This window comes from Pundamilia nyererei, unplaced genomic scaffold, assembly GCF_000239375.1.
Source record: "Pundamilia nyererei isolate P.nyererei 1_Seehausen unplaced genomic scaffold, PunNye1.0 scaffold00248, whole genome shotgun sequence".
Lineage (NCBI taxonomy): Eukaryota > Metazoa > Chordata > Actinopteri > Cichliformes > Cichlidae > Pundamilia > Pundamilia nyererei.
The window spans coordinates 368,141-392,550 of record NW_005187649.1 but is presented as its reverse complement, the minus strand read 5'-3'; the positions used below and the strand labels follow the sequence as shown (position 1 = coordinate 392,550).

The 24,410-nt window shown below is 39.5% G+C and overlaps 2 protein-coding genes across 2 annotated transcripts in view; both read left to right on the top strand.

Annotated features, from left to right (window-relative positions):
- galk1 (galactokinase 1) overlaps nucleotides 1-1,590 on the top strand; it is a 23,252-nt gene extending 21,662 nt beyond the window's left edge. Inside the window, exon 8 of the mRNA XM_013915031.1 lies at nucleotides 1,244-1,590. Within this exon, the coding sequence (XP_013770485.1) occupies nucleotides 1,244-1,318 (75 nt within the window). The 3' untranslated portion in view covers nucleotides 1,319-1,590. The remainder of the gene's footprint in view (nucleotides 1-1,243) is intronic.
- A 3,502-nt stretch (nucleotides 1,591-5,092) lies between these two features.
- Nucleotides 5,093-24,410, top strand: part of llgl2 (LLGL scribble cell polarity complex component 2) — a 44,464-nt gene continuing 25,146 nt past the window's right edge. The window contains exon 1 of the mRNA XM_005749522.2: nucleotides 5,093-5,406. The gene's annotated coding sequence lies outside the window, so the exon portion shown is untranslated. The remainder of the gene's footprint in view (nucleotides 5,407-24,410) is intronic.

The window sequence follows — 24,410 nt, the reverse complement described above, 5'->3', positions numbered from 1 at the left end:
TACACCACTTTGTGTTGGTCTTTCACGTGGAATTCCAATAAAATTGATTCATGTTTGTGGCTGTAATGTGACAAAATGTGGAAAAGTTCAAGGGGCCGAATACTTTTGCAAGCCACTGTAAATACAGATAAAACAGGAACTTTGATTATTGCTCCTGACAATATGATTTCAGAAATTAAGCAGCATATCAGTTTTTGTTCAATCATGTCTCAGAAATTTTGGCATTATATTTGACAGTTAAATGTCACTTGAGAATCACTACAAACAACTGGTTCAGAACTGTTTTATGATCTAAGAAACATTTCCAAACTCAGACTACTGGTGTCAAAGGCGGAACTTGACATGATTATTCATGCTTTTATCTCTTCTCGTTTGGATTACTATAACGGACTTTTGACTTGTTTCAACAAATCAGTTTTGGATCGCCTTCAACTGTTCAGAATGCTCAGGCAGGACTTTTAACTGGCACTAGCAAGATATCGCACATTATTGCAGTTTTGACTTCTCTTCATTGGTTGCTGTTAAATTTTAGGTTTCATTTTAAAATTTTTGTTTTAGATTTTAGGGCTCTACATGATGAAGCCCCCCAGTATATCTCTGACCTGTTGAAACCTCATGCTTCTTCCCAAGTACGTAGGTCTTGGGGTCGGAGGTTGCTGTTGGTCCCACGTACTGGTTCAAAACACATGGGGCTTTTCGGGCAGTGGCACCGAGGCCGTGGAATTCTCTTCCACTGTCTGTACACTGTGCAGCTTCTATTGACTCTTTTAAAAAGCAGCTGAAGATATTTCTATAGAGAAGAGCTTTAAATTAATTTGTTGATTTATCTTTTTCAATTCATTGTTTTATTGGTTTTATTGTTAGCAATTTGTGATTTTTATCTATGAAAAGTGCTATATAGATACATTTTACTTACTTAAAATATTAACTAATTAAAACTTTTTATGTAAGTAGTAAAATGGTAGGAGGTACAATAGTTTCATCCAGAGTAATGATGACAGGTGTGTAGCTGAAACACAAAATCTGGCTGTTTCCACTTGACCACCCCGCGAACTTTCATGGGGTGAACTTTAGTTTTTACTTACTACTGTCAGTGAAAGTGATTTTTAAAAGTGCTTCTCACACACTTCTTATTAATGTTCTCAGATAAGGTTGCAAAAAATATGTATAATTGTTGTTTTACGTAGTTTTACCCACTGTGCATACTGTGTCTCTGTGTGTGTTTCTTCTTTTTTCTCTACAGGAGAAATACAGTGGGACTGCGACTTTCTATGTCACAACTCCTGCACAGGGCACGCAAGTTCTCACTTTGACCTGACCTTTGTCAACACCTCTGCATTCCTTTCATTTGATTTTCTTTCTTTAATTTCATTAAGTGGTGTACTGCAATACACACTAATGTTGATTGAAAAGAGTTGGGCAAGTGCCTTTATTGTTGAAACATGTTTATAAAAAAAAAACTTTGCTTAAGATGACTTGTAGCAACTGCTTAATATTTTTGATATGGAAATCCAGCTGGGTTTATTTACGATTTATGATTTTATATTGATCCCACATCTCTATTAATAAACCATGTTTCTAAAATGTGAATTTTTTCAGAACTTTTTTTGTTTTAACTTGTTTTTTCATTTTAATTCTATATTGAAATGTGTCAGCTAATATTAGCACACAGATAAATTTCACTTAAATGTGAAGGTCGTTTCAGTAAACTTTGATTTTATGGGGTCAATATATGACCACTGACTGCTGAAGTTAATTTAGACAAACAGGAAAATTATTGTTCAATTATTTTATTAATTACTATTTATTTTAAGAAAAAAAGCTTCATGACATCTAACCAAGTCAAGATATCATCAAATCTTACATCAAGCGATGCCTTTATGAATAGAAATTACATCAAGGTGCAAACCACTAGTTAGAACAATTAACAACAAGAAGGTGAGAGTAGTCTGCACACAAAAAGAAGAAAAGGAATTAGCCCCACTAGAAGTCATTAGTATTACTGATTAAATGTTTTTATTTACTTTTTTTCTTTCTTTTTTTTACATGAAAATACATTTTTGGTCCTATACACTAACATTAAGGATTCATGAAAAAAACACCTGGGGACATCAAGGAAATATCTTTTCATTGAGGATACTTTATTTAGCTTCATGTTCTGTGCCTCGATGTGTAAATAAAAAAAAAAGTTTTGTTATCACATTAGTTATAATAAAATCATTGATTCCCTGCTGAATTTTTGAGTTTAATCACTTATGGAAAAAACAAACAAACAACAATCTCTAGATTTTATGGTTTTTTTCATTATAATGGAGAACACCAATAACCAAAACAAAAACACAAATATTGGATCAAATATCAAATGAATTGATTTGCTTGGCTTTGAGTGAAATAAGTATTTAATCGATTACAGTCAGAATTCTAGCTCCCACAGATTGGTTGTGTGCCCATGTGGCACACAGATTAATTTTAAATTCAATTTCATTCTTATTTATATAGCACCAAATCACAACAACAGTCGCCTCAAGGGACTTTATATTGTAAGGTAGACCCTATAATAATACATACAGAGATAAAACCCAACAATCATATGACCCCCTATGAGCAAGCACTTTGGCGACAGTGGGAAGGAAAAACTCCCTTTTAACAGGAAGAAACTTAAGGCTCAACCAGGCTCAGGGAGGGGCAGCCTCAACCAGTTGGGGTGAAAGAAGGAAGAAAGGACAAGGGACATGCTGTGGAAGAGAGACAGAGATTAATAACAAGTGTTATTTAATGCAGAGATGTCTATTAACACATACTGACTGAAGAAGAAATAATCAATGCATCATCCCTCAGCAGCCTACGTCTATTGCAGCATAACTAAGGGAAGATTCAGGGTCACCTGGTCCAGCCCTAACTATATGCTTTAGCAAAAAGGAAAGTTTTAAGCCTGAAAGTAGAGATAGTGTCTGTTTCCTGAATCCAAACTGGAAGCTGGTTCCACAGAAGAGGGGCCTGAAAACTGAAGGCTCTGCCTCCCATTCTACTTTTAAATACTCTAGGAACAACAAGTAAGCCTGCAGCCCAAGAGTGAAGTGCTCTAATGGGGTGATATGGTACTACAAGGTCATTACGATAAGATTTTGAATTCAATTCTGGATTTATCTGTTGTACAGTGTCCTTGGGTGCTTTGAAAGGCGCTATTTAAATAAAATGTATTATTATTATTATTATTATTATTATTTAACAGGAAGCCAATGAAGGGAAGCCAATATAGGAGAAATCTGCTCTCTCTTTCCAGTCCCTGTCAGCACTCTTGCTGCAGCAGTTTTTCAGCGTCACTCTGAGACAAGGATATTTCTAATTTTAGAGGTATTGCGCTAATGGAAGAAAGCAGTCCCACATATTTGTTTAGTATGTGCATTGAAGGACATATCCTGGTCACAAATGACTCCAAGGTTCCTCACAGTGTTACTGGAGGCCAAGGTAATGCCATCCAGAGTAAGAATCTGGTTAGATACCATATTTCTAAGCTTTTCAGGGCCGAGTACAATAACCTCAGTTTGATCTGAATTGGACTGGAATGGACCATCAGCAAGAAGTTTGGACAGAAGGTGACAACTTTCAAGGCAATTATTCAGAAATGAAAGAAATATAAAATGACCATGAATCACCCTCTGTCTAAAGCCCAAAACAATATATTGTTTCATGTGGTGCAGATGAGCATGAGAAAGGTGGTGGATCAGCCCCAAACTACACAGGAAGTGCTGAGGGCAAGTGGGATCAGTCACCCAGAACACTATTAGTAACACACTACACCATAATGAATTGAAATTTTGCAGTGTCTGCAAGGTCTCCTTGCTCAGGATAAGGGATATGTAAGGGCCCATCTAAGTTTGCCAGTGAACACTGACATAGTTCAGAGAGGGCTTGAGAGAAAGCACTCCCAAGTGGTCAGATGAAACCAAAATCAAGCTGTTTGGCCTCAACCTGACCTGCCATGTTTTTAGGACAACAAATGGCCTGTATTTGTATAGCGCTTTACTAGTCCCTAAGGACCCCAAAGCGCTTTACACATCCAGTCATCCACCCATTCACACACAGGTGATGGCAAGCTACATTGTAGCCACAGCCACCCTGGGGCGCACTGACAGAGGCGAGGCTGCCACCAGGCCCTCTGACCACCACCAGTAGGCAACGGGGGAAGTGTCTTGCCCAAGGACACAATGACAGAGACTGTCCGAGTCGGGGCTTGAACTGGCAACTTTCCTATTACAAGGCGAACTCCCAACTCTTGAGCCACGATCGCCACCAAATGCTGAGTATGACCCAAAGAACACCTTCCCTAAAAACACCATCCAAATCTGACCAGTTTCCAGTGTATTAGTTACAAAGAGGTCTCTCTCCTCATTGAGAATTAAGATCTAGAACCTCTTAATTCTGTTCTGAGTCTTCTTCATTGGTATGGTAAATGCAAAAACTGACAGGCTGATATGGCTGATATATCTGAACAGTGTTTATGGTAAAACATTCAGTGCTGTGTAAAAGTCTTTGTGTAATTTTTAACAGTGGTATTTGTCTGATAGTATTGCTATCCACAGTTTGTTTCCACTCAGTGGTGTTTTCTAGTTAGGAAACAATCAGACAAACAGCAGTTTTAAAGGATTACAGTTAAATTTGTAATCCTATGCCACATGTCACTACAAGAGTGTGATTAAAGTGGCTCATTTACATTTTGAGAGAAGCCAGTTGAGTCTAATAATAGTGTTGATGATATAATTTTCACCATGTACATATGCACAGATCCGATAGAAACTCAAAGTAAAGGTCAGGTGGTAGATGGATAAAAAAAAATAACAAACTCTGCTTCGTCGATAGTCACGTTTTGAAGGGTTTAGCCAGTTTCTAGAAATGAATGTTAGTCCTTCCAAAGTGGGATAGATGCTGTCTCTTCTAACATCACCAGATTTTCCCCAGGAACTTTATCAATTACCAGCCTACATGCGGCTAGATATGCCGGTCTTGGTTCGTCGTTTTCAACCAAATTTCAAAGCAAACCACTGACCGGACGTCTGTACACGTTTACGAGGTGTGCTTGAATGTGTCATGAGGGCGGAGTTAACACAGCAGTGAGGTTTAGCCTAGCAGGAAATACTGAGGCTAACCACCGCAGCGGTGGAAAACAAAAACCAGCCAACCCAGTTTTAGTTCCTTATAGATCTTTAGATGTGATAGTTGCTCAACAAGAAGCCTGTCGCCTGGATTCCGGGAATACTTATTCACGGCGTGTCTACGTCTTCCTCGACTCTGGAAGGGGAGAGATACCTCTTTGTAACTAATACACCGGGAACTGGTCGGATTTGGAATTTCTTTCAACGGCTGTAAACGGTGCACCTCTGCTGAGCAACGGCCGTTTGGAATCAGGTGGGTTAGGAAGTCGGACCGCACGCTCTCAGACCTTGTGCCCGTAGTTGTTGTGAACCGTCCGGCTAATAGTTTATTCCATGCTGTTTACTCTTCAGTATGTACACACTTCAGCTGAAGCTAGCTCAAGTTGTGTGTAGAGCCAGAATATGTCATTTGCCAGTTTTTCTATGGTTAGCTTTCTAACCATCTGAAGTAAACCAAGCAAAACAGGCATATGAGCGTTGCCTCAAAAATCAGTTTTGTGTATATTTTTCTCAAAATTTTCATACCGATTACAATCGCAAGAATGGAGTCTTGCGATGACAGACGCTTTAACTTTCGGCAAGTCGTCGAGTTTTACAAATGTAATACAAGGTGGACTGATTGAAATGACCGTCTCACATCAGTAACTTGCCTTCTTTATTGAATTTTAAAAAATGACTATAACCACACCAGTCAGCTTTTGTATGTAATTGGTAGTTTTCGCCATCGGTTAGCTTGTTTTCACTCTTAAAGCTACAGTAAACCTAATTGCAGCAGCCTGAAGCCATTCAGTTATTAAGACAAGTCCACACGGAAGAAAATAGGGTAGAAATGGATTAGCAGTTTCCCGCAAGATGTCAGCAGTATTAGAGAAACTGGGGAATTTCTTGCTAACCTGCATGTGCAGCCAGGTGAGTACTAGTTGCAGCTAATGTTGCATAATGACGGCGACATCTAACCTGACTAAGGTGTGTCTCAGCAGTCAGTATGTTAGTAAGCCCTTTGAGTCAACGGTCTGGTTTCAAGAGTGAGTAAGTACTGTGTTTGGGGAGGGGGAGTACGAGGAAGGCGGTTTCACCTGTTTGGCTGGTTTCACGATAATTCGTATTTATAAAACTGCTGACATTGTATCCACCGAGTCAGAGCTGAAGTCCTGAACTACAGTGCGTATGTACTGTGATTGCTTCGTCTAATCAGCTCAAATTCATATGAAGTATTCCTCACTATGAGGAACAAACTAGTAATGATGTGTAAGACAACATCAGACTTTGTAAAACAAAATGAATGAAGCAGGGTTTTCCCCATCAGTTTACACACTAAAGATTTATTTAAAATTTCTGACTACTTAATAAGGAACATCAGCCATATTACTATATTGCTCTGGTCTGCCTAAATGTGTGAGTGAGGTGAGGTGTTGCCAAAAGGTATTTTAGTGAAATGATAAATGCCATCTTGACCGACAGACATGAAAAATCAATTTCCATTATTTCCTTTGCTCTTGCCTCATTTCGGCTCAGTGTTTACTGCACTCTGCTGTCATATGGTCTCTTTTTGTCTTTCTCTTGTAGGTGCACTTAATCATACATATATGCATCACATGTGAAGTGTCACAATGTGAAGATATTAAAAATGGTAACGATATATTTTGTTACTTGTATTCAAAATAAAAGTGTTACAGAAACATAACAGGAAAGAAGTTCAACTCACGTGCTCACAGTTTATCATGAAGTCACAAATGTTTGCAATGAAAAGCTGTTGGCATAGATGGTGTGAAATGGGTCCAAACCGCTGGCTTTCTCTGTGCAATGTCAGCTTTCCAGTTAGCAACAGGTGCATGCTTGGGGCCTTAATCACTGAACAACATTGAATTTCATTGAGTAACTTGGCTTGTTATCACCAAAATGGAACCACCCATATGCAAAAAAGTTGTTCTATTAAATGGTGCAAAAAAAGAAAAGAAAAAAAATCGGAATCTGTTTTATTAGAACAGCCATTGTTCAGCATTCACACTGTACAGTCTGGACAGGTTACTGCCAAATGAAGCACAGGCTGTGTACTTCCACCTGCATGAGCCCAGGACTAGTCAAACAAAAGCCTTTGTTCTCAGGCTTGGTGTTATTCCACCTGCATTGCAAAGTCCACCTGAAACTATTATAGAGGCAAAATAAATGGCCCCTCCCAAAAGTGAGGCAAGCTGGAGGGTGTTCACCTCTTCTAAAGGAACAGTCCTGAACATTACCAGGAATTTTGGTTTTAGTTGTTCACACAATGCAAATATAAAGAAACAATGGACAAAGCTTTGCCATCAAAGGCTTCGGATTTTTAAACTTTTGAATGGGGAGGTTAATTTTTACTAACCTTTTACAGGTAACCCTAACCCTAACCCAAAGACGAAGACCTTGCTTGGCTCAGACAGTCAGCTTGCTAAATTGATTAGGGCAATGCACTGAACGAAGCTGTTCTTTGGTTTGCTAATGGAAAAGCATAGGATATCCAAATGTAAAACCTCATGTTTTGTGTTTACCAGCTCGATAGACACTATTAGAACATAACTGAAAACTTGACACTGTAAACATTGTTCCAGAGGATAGCCTAACCCTGAGAATGAAAGGCTCTGCACACTTAACCTCAAGGAAGTTTGTCAGTAGATCCTCATCACGATCATTGTTTGGGTAAACATGAAGTCAGAGCTTATGACATCACTGGTACTTCATGGAAATGATTGTTTATAGTGTTCTAGATTGAAACAAAACAACTCTAGATGTGAAGATTTTGATATTAGTTTTCATAAAGCAGTGCGTATGTGTGCTCATCCAATACCTTTCTCTCTTGGATAAAAGAAAAGACCTACAACCAATTTAAATTCTAACAATTTACTTTTTTGAAACCACAAACAATTGTGGTAATGTAACGACACTGTTTGCGGGTCGAAGTGTGTGTTGGATGAGGTTCCCATCTGTAGTGCTTTGTTTCTTTTTCTGCCAAGAACTATTGAGCTGTCATTGTCTTCCTGTTAAAAGTGAGTTTTTCCTTCCCACTGTCGCCAAAGTGCTGCTCATAGGGGGTCATATGATTGTTGGGTTTTTCTCTGTATCTATGAAGCGCCTTGAGGCGACTTTTGTTGTGATTTGGTGCTATATAAATAAAATTGAATTAAATCATTAAATATTTGTAACACTATGTTTTTAAAAAGTTAAGGTGTATATACTACAGCTCCTGGTTTCTCAGGTACCAAATGTTTTAACACTTCAGATGGGTCTGGGCGATATGGCCTAAAATCCATATCACGGTATAATTTGAAGCATGTGCGGTAACGATATATATCTCGATATATTCTTTTCTTCTGTATAACGTAATTTACACACTATAAGGCACACTTAAAATCCTTTAATTTTCTCGAAAATCGACAGTGCCTTATGTATGAATTCTGGTTGTGCTTACTCACCTCGAACTGATTTTATGTGGTACACGGCACGCAGAAATCCAAAAATGTTTTAGTACGGCTTTGGTAAGCTATGAACCGCTTGATGGATTGTCGGAGCATTACGGCTGCCGTAGTCAGGAGCCTTGTGGAGTAATCTGGGTCCAAAACTCCGTCTTCTGCAGGTTCCAAAGTCAAACAAACACTGCGGCATCACTGACAGTTAAAAGCTGTCTAAATTCTTTCATTTTTAATAACATGATCAGCGTTGCTGCTTTACCAGGTGCAACAATTAAGTTTAACATCCAGGCATCCATGAAAACAGGATTCATTAAATTCAACGGAGTTAGAAGTTAGCAGGAAGTAACTCGCTAGTTTCCACCTAAACATGATATAGCATGTTCTGACAGAGAGATTTCTGAAAAAATTCAAACGTACAGCTCTGCTATCACTTCCAACATAAATGAAGAGAGAAAACTAAACAGCAGTGACGTTTGTAGGGTTACTGAAGTAGAACTAGTTGGTATATAACAGGGGTGCCCAATCCCGGTCCTCGAGAGCTACCGTCCTGCAGCTTTTCGATGCATCCTTGTTCCCACACACCCGAATCAAATGAATGGCTTGTTATCAGGCCTTTGCCAAACACGATGGCATGCTGAAGAGGTAATCAAACCATTTGATTCAGCTGTGTTGGAGTAGGGATGCATCTAAAAGCTGCAGGATAGTAGCTCTCGAGGACTGGGATTGGGCAGCCCTGGTATATAATGATGTGCTACGTGATTGCTCGTAGCACATCTACGTGCTTGCTCATAGGGGGTCATATGATTGTTGGGTTTTTTTTCTCTGTATCTATGAAGCGCCTTGAGGCAACTTTTGTTGTGATTTGGCGCTATATAAATAAAATTGAATTGAATTGATTGCTAGCAAAACAGCTACGTTAGCATAACATTAGGACAGTGAAGCTGAAGGACGAACGCTAACAGTTTTCCACTCAATAAAAGTTAACGAATAGAGCAGCTGCGAGAGAATTCAGCATTAATGAATCAATCAGGGCAGCACGGTGGCACGGTGGTTAGCACTGTTGCCGCACAGCAAGAAGGTCCTGAGTTCAATTCCAACATCAGGCCGGGGTCTTTCTGTGTGGAGTTTACATGTTCTCCCCGTGTCTGCGTGGGTTCCCTCCGGGTACTCCGGCTTCCTCCCACCGTCCAAAGACATGCAGCTTGTGGGGATAGGTTAATTGGATAATCCAAATTGCCACTAGGTGTGAATGTGCGAGTGAATGTGAGTATGAATGGTTGTCTGTCCTTGTGTGTTAGCCCTGTGACAGACTGGCGACCTGTCCAGGGTGTACCCCGCCTCTCGCCCTATGACAGCTGGGATTGGCACCAGTACCCCCCGCGACCCTGAAAAGGATAAGCGGTAGCGAATGGATGGATGGATGGCACGGAAGTGGAGGAAGCGCAGTTTTTGGCTTTCCCCATATTCCAAAAGTGCTTTGTGTCTTTGCTATTACTGTCGCCCGGCATAATTTGCAAATGATATTTTTTTCAGCCGCTGCAATTCTTTCGACCAAAATAGCTACCACTTGATGACACCATCAACATGCACTATCGGGGTAGAGCGGTATAGTCAAAATCTCAACCATTGGCCCAATTTATATCGTTTATGCCGTTTATACCGCCCACCCCTAACTTCAGAACAGAATCACTGTGTTTAGAGTTCAAGCTTAAGATCAGCTGATGGTGAATAATACGCACATGTACACGAGGTTGCCTGATTTGCAAGTGATACAGCAGATTCAGGCTCTTGCAGGTAACTGTTCTTGAAGCTCAGTTCTGCATGCTCAAACCAACTGAGTGTGGAGGACAAAGCTCAAAAGAACAGGAGTCCTAATGTGATTGGTCAGGTTCAAAGCAGTGACGTTGCAGCATCTACGATGGAAAGGTTCAGGTTACTGCGTTAAACAGAGTTACACTTTGGCAGAAACATAAGCGTTGTATTAAAACATTTGTTTACAATTTTGAAAATGACGTTTCCGAATTAGCTAACAACGGCTGTTTGATGTGTAGCAGTGAAAATACTGACACGTTTATTACATTATTACGAAGCTGAAGAAATCTAAAGGAAAACAGAAATGAAAATTGTACGCGTTTTATGCCGCGAATCATCATGATTGAACAGGTCACACAACTTGAGAGCTCACATGGTTCACCTGAGGTGGGTGATCACAGTCTCTGATCAAATGAAAATGATCAGTTTTTTACAGGTGAGGAACTATCCTATCCTAAATTCTACATTTAATTAAAAGTAGTTGATCAAATTAGTTTCATTTATACAGCACCAAATCAAAACAACAGTCACCTCAAGGGACTTTATAATTGTATGGTAGACCCTACGATAATGCATACAGAGAAAAATCCAACAATCATATGACCCCCTATGAGCAAGCACTTTGGCAACAGTGGGAAGGAAAAACTCCTATTAACAGGAAGAAACCTCCAGCAGAACCGGGGTCAGGGAGGGGCGGCCATCTACGTTGACCAGTTGGGGTGAGAGAAGGAAGACAGGACAAAAGACATGCTGTGGATGAGAGCCAGAGATTAATAACAAGTATGATTCCATGCAGAGAGGTCTATTAACACACAAGCCATAAGGTAAGCACAAAAAGAGAGTTTAGTCAAAGCTGTGTCCCAGATGTCACACAGGCACTTTTATTAATATACAGCATAGATGTACATGAAGAAATTACTCAAAAATAAATTATCAGCATTTATTAAATAATAATGCTCCATAAATAAAAGAAAACAATGTTTTTGTGCATTGTGTTTTGGTAACAGCCGCTACCAAAAATTGTGCTTTGTTGTGTATCTGACGGACGAAAGCTAAACCAGTTCCACACCACTGAAGTTGCACTTTTACAAACCAGTTCTGGTTCATCTGTTTCATTCAACGATCCGCTTTCACCCTTCTCATTCTCTGTTGCCGCCATGCTTATGCCGCCATGTGCGTATGAAAACAAAGGCACTGTGCATGCACGTTTTACCCATGTTCTATCACGATATTTCATTTTCTTATCATTGCCCAACATTATACCAGTATTACTGTGAACGGTATGATATGGCCCAGCCCTACTTGAGAACATTCTACTTTCAGCCTGATAGGACTCCTTCAGCTTTGGTGTCCACCAGCTGGTTCCACCACAACAGGCACCAACCACCTTGCTGCAACCTCAGCAATAGAGGTGCTGAACATTGTCCCCAGTCTCCCTCGGAAGGCTGTCGAACCTCTGTCAGAGGTGAGAGTTGAAAAGCTCGTGGACCAGGGCCTCTGCTAGGCATTCCCAGCTCATCCTCGCTATATATTTGGATGTGGCATGTCTGTCCAGCTTCGTCCCTCACTACCTGACCCAACTCAGGTGATGATCAGTTGATTGCTTCTCTCCTCTCTTAATCTGAGTGTCCAGAACATATAGCTGCTTATCCAAATCAATTTACTTAAACAGCACTGCTGTGTTGGCACAAGGCATAAAAGAAGATAGCAGTGGATGAATGTTAAAGGATACACATAAACTTAGTTACAGCACTTTCAGAAAGACACCTACTGTGATGATACTATTCTCTACTGCTGTGTAATTCATTATTGTAAATTTAAGTGTCATTAGGAAATGATCAGACAGCAGGGTGCTCATGGAATACTGTTAAATGCTCCGTTTCTATGCCATATGTTAAAACAAGAACTAGAGTGTAATTAAAGTGGTTGTTTTACATTTTAAAATTTGCCAATTGAGTCTAATAACAGATTAAATGCTGTGTTGAGGATGTCATTTTTAGCTACTACATGGATGTTATAATCACCCCCAATCATTATTTTATCTGAGCTGAGCACAAAATCAGAAATAGGACTGGTTGTTAAGTTTTGCAGCTGGGGTGGACAAGGCTGAGAATCAGGCTTTCGACTGGATTAAAGCTCTGTCTGGGTCTTTGTTTGATTAATAAGCTAGCATGGAAGATTGCTGCCACCGCACCCCCTCTTCCTGTGCTTCAAGGTTTCTGATAGTTAGAGTGACTCGGGGGTGTTGACTCATTTAAGCATAATCATCCTGCTGTAACCAGGTTTCTGTAAGGCAGAGTAAATTGATTTCTTGATCAATTATTAATTCATTTACTAACAGAGACTAGGAAGAGAGAGACCTAATGTTTAATAATCCACATTTCACTGTTTTACTCTTGGTGCAGATATGGATGCTGTATTGTTCTCTCTTTGATGTTTTTTATGTTTAAGTCATTTTTGCTGGTTTTTAGTTTGTTTTTTTTCGGGGGGGTTGTCGGTTTGGGAGCTGACACAGTCTCAACGGGGATGGGGTTTTGGTGGTATATTGGGGGCTTTTGTTTAAGACCATCACCCAGCCATCCTGTTTTCGCAGCTCCTCAGGACAATCTGCCAGGGGAGCGCTATCGGGGCCTACGCTACCTTCACCTGCTCTGGCTACAGGGCAGAGCAGTCAGTGAATTGAAGCAGAGTCTCTAATTCAGGCCTCCAGAGCTACAAATAGGCTGCAGTTATTACAAGTATCATTACTGCTAAAGGAGGCCAAAGAGTAACTAAACATCTGACACAAAGAGCAGGAAAGTGCAGGAGGGACAGGTGAAGAGGCCATGCTGCTAGCGAATCCCTTAAGACACAATAAGTGAATACTGTGAATATAATTAGTGAGTGAATACACACAGTGTGCTTCAGATGAAGCATGTGAAGATTACACTATGAAATAAGAAGTTATCTGTAAGTTTTTAATTAAATTGGCTACGCAGATAAGCTACATAAAACACCACTGTGTGTTGGAACAGGGAGAAAAAAGTAACGTAACATATAACCCACATATGTAACCCATACGATTTAAATAGATTATTTTCTTGTGACACTGCTTAGTTTAGTTCTGTACTCTCTCCTGGTCTTGTGTGTATTTATTTCAGTTGTATGTTTCATACACACTTTTGTTTTGTTGTTGCTGTTTTTTGTTTTTGCTTAATTCATTGGTTATTTTATAACCAGTTCTTCTGCTTGTAAATGGTAAATGGCCTGTATTTGTATAGCACTTTTCTAGTCCCTAAGGACCCCAGAGCGCAGTACTGTGTGTACTGTTTGTTTATATGGACTGAATTAAGACTGCGAGGAAGAGACGAGAAGAGATATGGCCACATTTCACATGCGATGTCAGGGGAAGTGGGAGCCTTTGTGAACCTTATGGAGCAACTCACCAGTAAAAGCACGACAAACTTTTACACTTTATACTTTAGTCAAATGAATTAACTTAAGATGATTGTCGACTAAATCTAATCAGAGTTAAGCAATTTGAATTCAGATGTGTAAATTACTAATAAAGTCACAAATGTTTGCGATGATGTAAATGTAAATGATGACTTTTTGAAAGTGAATTTTGCTTCATTGTAGCTGTTTAACTATTTGTATTGTGCACCGGTGGATGTACTAATTTATCACTGGCATCACTTTCATACTCAAATCTTAACCGAAAAATTCCCAAGGCGTATTTTGAAGCACTCTCATCCAGTCCATCCAACCATGGTATGTGGATTCATGTGTTTACTGCAGACTGAACAACTTTTTGCTTATAGGTTTGCTTATAGGTCTCTGTTTTGGCCTAAGTTAATTTCTAGATTATGAGTCTGGACTAATTGGGCAGGAGTGCAGTGGCTTCAGAACCTGCCTTAGAATCCTCCACTAGAAACACGTTTTGTTTTGTCACTCAACCTGAGCTCACCTTGACACTGGCTCCGCCTCTTTGTTCTTTGTCAAGTGTGTGTAGGCAGACTCTAGCTCCACGTGAAACTATGATGGCATCATCTTCACTGCTGCTGTTGTGTCATCCGTGTTTTTCTTTAAAACTGGGGGCTGCTTGGGCTTAATGTTATCATACTTTTTATTCACACGCTGCTCCCAAATACACTTCTGTGGGAGGATGTTTTTAGTCGCAAATGTGGGTGAAGCACTCGCATGACAATGGCATGCTACAGAGCCATGCATTAACTGAAGCATCGAAGCAAAGAATTTGTGTTAAGGATTATTTATACTCTAATTGTTCAAATTACTTAATAAATCGCAGCATCCCTAATTTCCTTACTGTAGAGGAAGAACATTATGGAAAAGTTAGAAATGAACTTTGCCCAAAGTGCTAGTTATGCTTAAAAAAAAGAAAAAAAAGAAATGAGAGATCTTGCTGTGAAAGATTGAACCATTCACTGCCTGCATTTTAAAACTGACTAAAACTAAATAAGAAACACATTTTAATAAATTATTGTAATGGTGGAATAGTTTATTTTCTTGTCCACATCTGCCTGCAGCTCTTAACATCCTCAGATCTGAGTCCTGTCTGATTCGGCTGCTCTTTGATTAATAATCCACACTTGGTAATGCAACAACTTGAGAAGGAAATCGCCTAGGATTTTGAAGTTGATACCATAGGTATAGTGGTTGTGTGGAAAATTGTTTGCCCACTTCCGGGCATTGTATTTGTCACACTTAAATGTTTCAGATCAAACAAATATCAAATAAATATTTGACAAAGATCACACAAGTAAACACAAAATACAGTTTCTAAATGAAGGTGTTTATTATTAAGAGGGGAAAGCGATCCAAACCTACATGGCCCTAACCCTAATAACCCTTTTTATGGCAAAGTCATGAGCACTGACCTTAATCGAGGCCTGCAGTTCTTTGGATGTTGTTCTGGGGTCTTTTGTGACCCCTTGGATGAGTTGTCTGCGTGCTCTTGGTGGCCAGGCACTTCTGGGAAGGTTTACCATTGTTCCATGTTTTCGCTATTTGTGCATAATGGCTTTCAATGTGGTTTGCTGAGTCCCACAGTTTCAAAATGGATTCATAACCTTTTCCAGACTGAAACTTACTTTGTTTCTGATTTGGTCCTGAATTTCCTGATCATGGCAGCAGAATGTCTGGCTTTTGAGTCTGTTGAAAAGCCATATCACCAGGTATATTCTTGTTTCACCGTCCACCTTTTCTGTAGCTTTCATGTTGCATTTAAATGACGTCGCAGGATGCACGGATGCATTGCTATGACGACAACCACGCATGTTAGGTAGAACCAGATTGTAGTGGAAAACCAGTCGATCTGAGTCGGATCATGGCAGTCTGTGGCAAGTTGATCCGAGTAGGTACTAATGGAAAAGGGACTTATGTGGCTATTGGGTAACTCCTAATAGTTAAAAGGCTAATGTTAATGTGAGCGCTGACCAGTTATTTAGTACTTCACCGTTGTTGAAATGGGAAATTTACTGGCCTCTGAAGCGTTAGTCAGGGGGAGGAGCTGTGTGTCTCTCCACAGTGGTACAGTGTGCAGGTGAGTATAGGCTGGAGGAGGCATAGATGGCACCGTTATTATTCAGTTATTCACAGTTATTCAGTTACTATAGAATTTTTTATTTTAATTTTTTTTTTATTAACTCAACAGACACCTGCTTTTTCAGGTAGATGAGAGATGAGGGTCACCTAGAAGGATGTATGGGTGTTATTGGCAGTAAAACAAAAGGCCTAGGTGGCAGCTAGAGACCTAAGTGGGAGCAAAATATTAACTATCTGACACCTTTGGTGTGTGCTGCCAGAAATGGGGGTAGTTACAGGTTCACCTGTTGAAGCTTTTCATAATTATGCAGATCGTGTGAACTGTAGGCTATTTTTTTTTCCATCATTTTGATGCAAAATGTGTGAATGAGTGTGTGAATGGGTGGATGACTGAATGTAGTGTAAAGCGCTTTGGGGTCCTTAGGGACTAGGTAAAGCGCTATACAAATACAGGCCATTTACCATTTTACCATTCAAAATGGACTAAACTCTGAAGTAAAAATGCAACACCCAAAGGGTAAGATGTGTCCTTGATGATTTATAACAAGACAAAACATGAGCATCATGGCAACAAAAGAAAACGGTTTTATTTCAAGTTGCTCGTTTTCCTTTAATTAGGATTTGTCTTTTTTTTTTTTTTAAGTTAAAATCTATAAAATCAAATTATTCACCCACCTGTAGAGTTTTCTTTTTCTTTGTAAACGGAACCTTTTTTGTGATCAACTGACTATTTAAGATGTTTCTTTTTAATCATTCTTGATTGGCATGCTATATTTTTTTCACAGTAGCATGCAAGTGTATCTCTACAGGCTTTGTTTTCTGCAGACAGGAGTAAAAGTGGTGATGTATCGTACCACAATGTCCCTAAATCAAATAAAACACTAGGCAAATTATCAGATAATTCTGATCTGTAGTATCATTTGTCTTTAGCAGTTGCCCTCATTTATCTTTGAGAACTATACCACATTTTAATCCCCTTGGAATTGGTTTTATATATATAACCACTTGGACCTTAAACACCTTTGTATGAAGTCCCTGTCATTTAATGGCTCAGGTCTGAAACTACTATCACTTAGAATCAGTGTTTAGTTAATGTAAACTTTGTGCACTCGACCACCCTCCTCTTAATCTTTGGTTTTTCATTATAGGAAGGAATGAGTGAGGTGGTGGGAGACGTGATATCCTGGCAGCCAGAGCTAACAATCTGTCTGTCTAGCAATCTAATGTTTGCTAAACTAAAGAGGGTAAAGAGAGGTACCTCTGCTATGTTTGCTGTAGTGCTGTACTCCTCTTGCCTCCGTCTCTTTCTGCTGTTTAAATACAAAAAAATTATGTTTTGCTTAATGCATATTCACCAGCAAAAGTTCTTTTTTTTCCCTCCAGGTTTCAGTAAAACATCTGTGGTTTCTATTTCATGCACCCTTTATACCTCCCTTTCCCCTTCAGAGCAAAGACATAACACCCCACAGCCCCCTAACTAGCAGTGGACCTTTTAGTAATCACTCATCCCGGTCATCGTAACTGAGAATAGTTCAGTGATTGCCAGCTGAAGATCACTGCGAGGTGAGGTCCTGTGTGTTCAGTTGATTTGGTGTCTTATGACGTGTTTCTTTGTGTGAGATAGGTGTGTTCACATGTGAAAGCAGTTCCTAGCAGCAGCTCTCATACAGCTCCTGCTTCCCCTGTGTTGACAGGATGAGTATTACTGTTTGTACCTGTAGTTTGTGACTTGATCAGATATCATTCAAGAAGACTTGTTCCTGTCTTGAGCGAGTGCTGGCATAGCTGCCATTGCAAAAGATCTCGAGTGGAATGTTTTGGATGACATGGATTTGCAGCTACTCATCTTGAACTAAGCAGTATGTTAGCTTTGTGTTTAAGAGCTACGAGCTATGGAGCAGCTCTGCTTGGTTAAGCAGTGTGAGTTTCCTGTTGTGGGATATAGGCGTGTTTTTGCATGGCTGCACTCCCTAACTTAGATGGCTTGATGGATATACTGGGAATTTGATGATATCGCTGAGCTGTGTTATGAAAAGCAAACAGTGTCTTGCTGCTTGAGAGCAAAGGCATCCAGGATGGTATATTGAATAACATAAGAAGACAAGCCTGTTAAATTTGCAGTCAGAGGTAAATAAAGTCTAAATCATTATCTTCATGGGAGATAGGCTCATGGTGACTATAGTGATACAAGATGGAGTGTTCGCGGTCATTTGCTTCTCCAGGGGTGGCACGAACCAGCATTTGTGACATCACAATCCATTCTGCAGTCACCTGTTTCAGCCAATACACACACACACACACACACACACACACACAAATCAAACATTTCTCCCATAAAAGAAATGTTTGATTCATGACCTGGACAGAGCTATGATGTTTTTAAGCAATTCTTATAGTGAATTTTGATGTTGAAATCTTGCTGTTTTTAATCAAAGTCAAAAATATGAGAAGATTGTGATCAGAGAATACAATGGTTGAAACAGAGCTGGTGCCAAGGTACACTTCAGAGTCCGGCTAATGCTTCTTTTTAGGTCAGACCTTCCCAAAGTGTGGGGCCGCAGAGCCATTGCAAGGGGGGCGGGGCGCGGCGCTTGGACACTGCTAGCACAGGGCGGCCACAGAAACGCAAAGCAGGAGATGAAGCATCGCTGACTATGTTTCCAAACCAACTTCATTCTAAGCCACTTGAAAATATGGTGAAGCATATCTGCCCTTTGGTTTCACCTGCACAAGTGCCGAGGTAGGTCTCCCTGCAGGATTGGTTTTCCCTGTGTCGGGAGCAGCGCTGGGCTGTTTAAATCACAGACAAACAGTATTCCACAGTTGTTTATGTTTTTAAACCCATTTTGCATAGAGAGGCGTTTTTTGAAAAAAGCATTGATAGCAATGTTGATTATTACACATGGAAAAAAAACAACTACAGTAAAATAATCACACTATGACGCCTCTGTCTTTCTAAATGGAGGGACAGTAACTGTGTGTGTATGTAAGCGTGTAAAACCTGAAGATAGTAAGATTAACAGTATTTTGTCTCTATCTGCCATTCTGCAATTCATCTTGTGTAAACGTGGCGCACAGCGTGACGTGAAAAAAGGCACATACCTTTGACGTTGCGTGACGAACTCTGTATTCCTCGTCCACACGTAACGGGAAAAAAAAGAGTTTTAGAAAATCTCAGTTTTCGATGATTCAAAACGCCGTTTACGTGTGGACGAAACAGCTGCGTTTTCAAAAATACCCACGTAGGTGTGGACGTAGCCTAAAAGAGTTAGTAGTAGAGCAGGGCGATATGGCCAAAAATATTTATCACGATATATATTTGAAAATTTGCGATAACGATATAAGTGACGATATAATTGATGCGAGACAAAATACAACTCCACAACATTACTAGCGCAAAAAGACAACCCATCATTTATTTTCACTTAAACAAGAAGCTGGTTTTTTATGTACATTAAAGCTTTATAAAAATGTAACAGTGCAAATGCAAATTCCTTGCTGAAAGTTTAACCAAAAGGCATTTCCAGTAGAAATGGGCTGACATATCCTGAGCATAACCATGTATAATATCCACTGAAGTTAAAAAGAGGTGCTTTGCAAAATTAAACTGCAGTGTGCAGTACGTACCATAAGGACCATAAGGTGCACGGGATTATAAGGCACATTAAGCGAAACAAAGCAGTCAGATAAATCAAACTTTATTAAACTCATTCTTCTTGCTTCCTCCACTTCTGTACCATTGATTCATTAATGTTGAATTCTCTGGCAGCTGCTCTATTCCCATGTTGTTGCAGTATATTACTGACTAACCTCGTATTGTGGATGGATTATCTCAGTTGTTCTCCTGACTGAAGATTGGTCCTTTTACAGCATCCTGCCATGCGATTGCATTTGTCTCTAACCATGAGGAACCTTAAGGTTAACTTTTATAAGTGGAAAAGTGTTAGTGTTCGTCCTCCAGCTTCACTGTTTATGTTATGCTAACATAGCTGTGTCGCTAACGATCACGTAGCACATAATTATATACCAGCTAGCCCAACTTCAGTAACCCTACAAACGTCACTGCTGTTTAGTTTCCTGTCTTCATTTATGTTGGAAGTGATAGCAGAGCTGTACGTTTGAATTTTTTCAGAAATCTCTCAGTCAGAACATGCAATATCATGCTTAGGTAACTAGCGAAACTAGCGAGCTAACTTCCGCTAGCTTCCTGCTAGCTTCTAACTCCGTTAAATGTAATACATTTTGTTTTCATGGATGCCTGGAAGTTAAACTTCATAGTTTCACCTGGTAAAGCAGCAATGCTGATCGTTTTATTAAAGATGAATTTAGACAGTTTTTAACTCTTAGTGATGCTGCAGTGTTCGTTTGACCTGAAGATACGGAGTTTAGGACCCAGATTACTCCCAGATTTAAGGGCATCTTAGTCCGACGGCCGCTTGCATGTTCTGCAAAAAAATGTGCTTTGTCGTGTATCTGATGGACAAACACCAAACCAGTTCCACATCACTGAAGTTGCACCATTTTTACAAACCAATTCTGGTTCATCTGTTTCACTCAACAATCGGCCATGTGCATATGAAAACAAAGGCACTGCGCATGTGCGTTTTACTCATATTCTATCGCGATATTTCATTTTCCTATCGTTGCCTAACATTATACCGGTATTACCGTGAACGGTATAATATGGCCCAGCCCTAGTTAGTAGTTTGTTTTCTTACTACCTGCAGATTACTTGTATTTGCTTAATTGTTTACTAAATGTTTGAGGTGTGAAAGAAACCACAATGGAGCAAAATATGAGCGTGTGTGGTTGGAGGATGTGTTCGTGCATGTGCGCGAGAAGGGGGGGCGCAAACATTTTTCTTGTAAAACAAAGGGGAGCCTAGCAAAAAAAGTTTGGGAACCACTGTTTTAGATCATGTTATAGTGCCTTAGATTTATTTATTCATTTATTTTTGACAAAAAGATGGTCAATGCGTTTGACGAGCTGGGAGATATGTTGTTGCATTGTTGCAGGATCTGGAAAGGTTTTGATGTGGTCGGTCCAGGTGGATCAGTAGGACACTATAACATGCAAGTAAACTTCACAATTACTGGCCCTGCACAAAAGGGTGTTCAGCCGCTGGTGTGTTTCTTAATCCAGATGGCATTAAGGTTTATTGTAAAACATTGTCAGGTGTCTTACAGACAGGAGTTTGGTTCATGGGACCTACCAGTATCCTTAAAGGAGATCTGTCTTTGTTATTAACTTAAAATGATATACTCAGTAAAGTCATTCATTCATGGAAGTGGGAATGAATCTGGCTTGTAACGGCACTTACCTTGCAGAAGTGATTACAAAATCAAAATTGATCAGGTTTTAGGACAAGCAGTGATGGTGAGCTCCAAGGACTATTAGTGGGCACAGCAAAGGTCAAGGACTTACTTACTTTACATTACTTACATTTTGCGTTAACACACGTAATAACAAAGTAATCAAATGTATTTTTAACATTGCTCAATAGGACCCTCAGAAATAAAATTAAATTAAAATTTTAGGTAATAGAAATTGAAGTGCTAGTGGTATTTTGAACAAAACATAATGTACAAATAGGAAACTATTTGTGTCAAAATGGATTCTGTTTAAAAGAAGAAAAAAAAGTTCAAATACAGCTTCAAATTAAATCGAAAAGGTATTTACTTTCAGTCCAAAAACCCACATTTCTAAAGCTTACAGATGATTCAGTTCATGAATTCCGATTACAGTGTACATGCTCTGGAGTGAGGTTTGCTCTTATCTTTGAGATAACGTCCCTAGCTGCAGCTGATTTTCATGCTGTCATGACTTTAGTCTTTGACAGGTGCATGAGCCTCTTTTTCAGGACAAACTCATCTACACTAGTTAAACAGAACAAAACAGAAAAGACCGTTACTAATCACAATTAATTATATTAAACATAGACATTAACTACCTAACGTTAGGTTTGTTATTCAGAATAAACACTAATATTAATGTAAGAAAAAAATCAAACAAACTAGGAGACCGTGTAGCTGCTCCTACTCATTAGTTATCAAAACTGAACTGGTGTTCGCTTCATTTGAGAAGTTTTCGACAGGTAAGCTAATATCAACATTACTGTACAAACATCAATATTACTGTACAAATATTAACATAAACAGTGCGTAGTGTTTGAACGCCTAACTTAACTCCCTAAAATGGACCAATTCAGAATTGAAATCGCACTCTCCAGGGTGCTGGTGTTTTAAATGCTTGTGCACTGCAATTTTACTGTGTTGGAAGGAAAACTCTGCTTTTCACAGTCTGTGTTTAACTTTGTTTTCTGTGAAATGCTTTCACTTAAAAAAAAAAATACAAAAATCTGTTTCCATTCTCTTCTGTGCTCCTGTTTTGCCGTTCGCGTTATGTTCTTATGCTTAGTATTGGGTACAGTATTGGCAGATGATACAAGTGACACTACCCCCATAGCTTCCTGTAGTGTATTGCAGTTACAAAAACATATTTTGCAACATAAATTTTGCCTCAGACAGTCAGAAATATTATAATTCAGATCATGCATCAGTACATTTCCATATTTTTATATCTATAAAAAGAAAGCTGACACTTGCGAGACTTTATCAAAGGTGTGAGCATCACAGCAGAGGCCTTTGTGTCAAAGTAGCTGGGGATGAAACAGAAAAACATGAAGATGGTTTTCCTGGCCTGGGATTTTATAAAAATATTCTGCAGTAGATCAAAAATGAAAGAAAACCATTCATCAACATATGAACATGACCTGATGCTGCTGAAGTGAAGCAGAGCAAAGTTACAGCAGTTTTATTACAGACACAGCTGAGCGTTTTGCAATTTTGCATAATTTTAAAAGGTTAAAATTTGATCAGTATTGAACAGCAGAAATGAGGTTTTCTTTTCGGAAGTAAGTAAAAGGAAAAAAACAGCGGCCGACAGCGCTGTAAACAATGGTAGACTTGTGCGTAACAAGCAAGTGAATAATGCAGAAAAAAGATTTTTAGACGGGAAACTGTTCTTGAACTGTGCATGAAGTGTGAGAGAGAGCTGTGCATGAAGTGTGATTTTTTTTATCGTGGTAGAGCAAAAAACAGCAAAAGTAAGAGGGAATTCATGACGATGTTTATCAAATGTGAAGCGTAGTTTGCTGCTTCTTTTACTGCTGGTTCAGTGAACTTTGGTTGGAGAGAGATAAAACCTGCAGCTCAGAATCTAGCGCAAAAAATACGTAAACACAAAGCTCGGACCCACCGAAACGCTTTGTGTTTACGTCTTTGTGCAGAATCCGTGTACCTGCTCTCATTTACTGTTTTAGCTGTTTGGTGGTTGTTGAAATTTTGTGAGGTTTAACCTGAGATTCTGGCTTTTCAGGCAAAATAAATTTATATTAAAAAATTGATTCAGGATTTTAATGAATCGATATCACATTAAAATAGATTCTAGCTTGGATAATCAATAAATTGATAATCAAAACCCACCTCTAGGGATGAGACAAAAAAGCATACACCCTACATTCTGGTGGGAGGAGCTATGAACAACAGTTACATGTCAATTCAACAACTCTGCACCAGTTGAAAATACTTTTTATTTGATCTCTGGAAATATTCTAATAATTCGAGAGACTGGAATTACGATTTTTCCTGAGCTGTAAGCTATGATGACATTAAATATAATAATTTATGTGTAATCATGGAATATACAAAAGTTTACTTTAACCTATTTTTGTTTTTTTCCACACAAGACTGCTGTGTTAGTGCTTGTCTTGGCGTGCTTGACCTTTCTAAACATTGAATATACTGGTCTGACAGAAATCTGGTCTGGTCTGAAACACTTAAAGGGATGATGCAACATTGAGTAGGTCTATGTAGTCCTCAGAACAAGTGACTGGTGAGTCCACCCAGTCTGTTTGGGACAGTCTGAGGAAGTATGAGGAAGCTTGAGTTGGAAATGTGAGTCATGGGAACACTGAGGGCAATAACAGAACTATGTCTGGCTTTGGACTGAGGCAAATGACCTGGCTCAGACATGTGAGTCGTGGCACAGACTTTTGTTATGAAAATGGACGGTCATGGACTGCAGATCACACATTTGACCACTTGTATGAGCTTTGCTTTGCCATTGTCTGAATCTGGAACTCCAAGTAGCTTTTCTGTTCCATAGCTGCAAAACAGAGCGTGGTGCTCTGTGGTTGACATGTATATCCAGGACATACTGATGAGAAGTGGGCTACTGGAATAAGAGGGCACAAGCTGGCAAGAGATGATAATAAGGCGCTGTTGGAATGCTACTACGCGAGTCAACCCCAGTGGAAGGAGAATCTTTGATACCCAGCATCCAGATCGACAGCAAAACAACTAGTAGCTCAGTGTAAATGGTAAATGGCCTGCATTTGTATAGCGCTTTTCTAGTCCCTAAGAACCCCAAAGCGCTTCACACTACATTCAGTCATTCACCC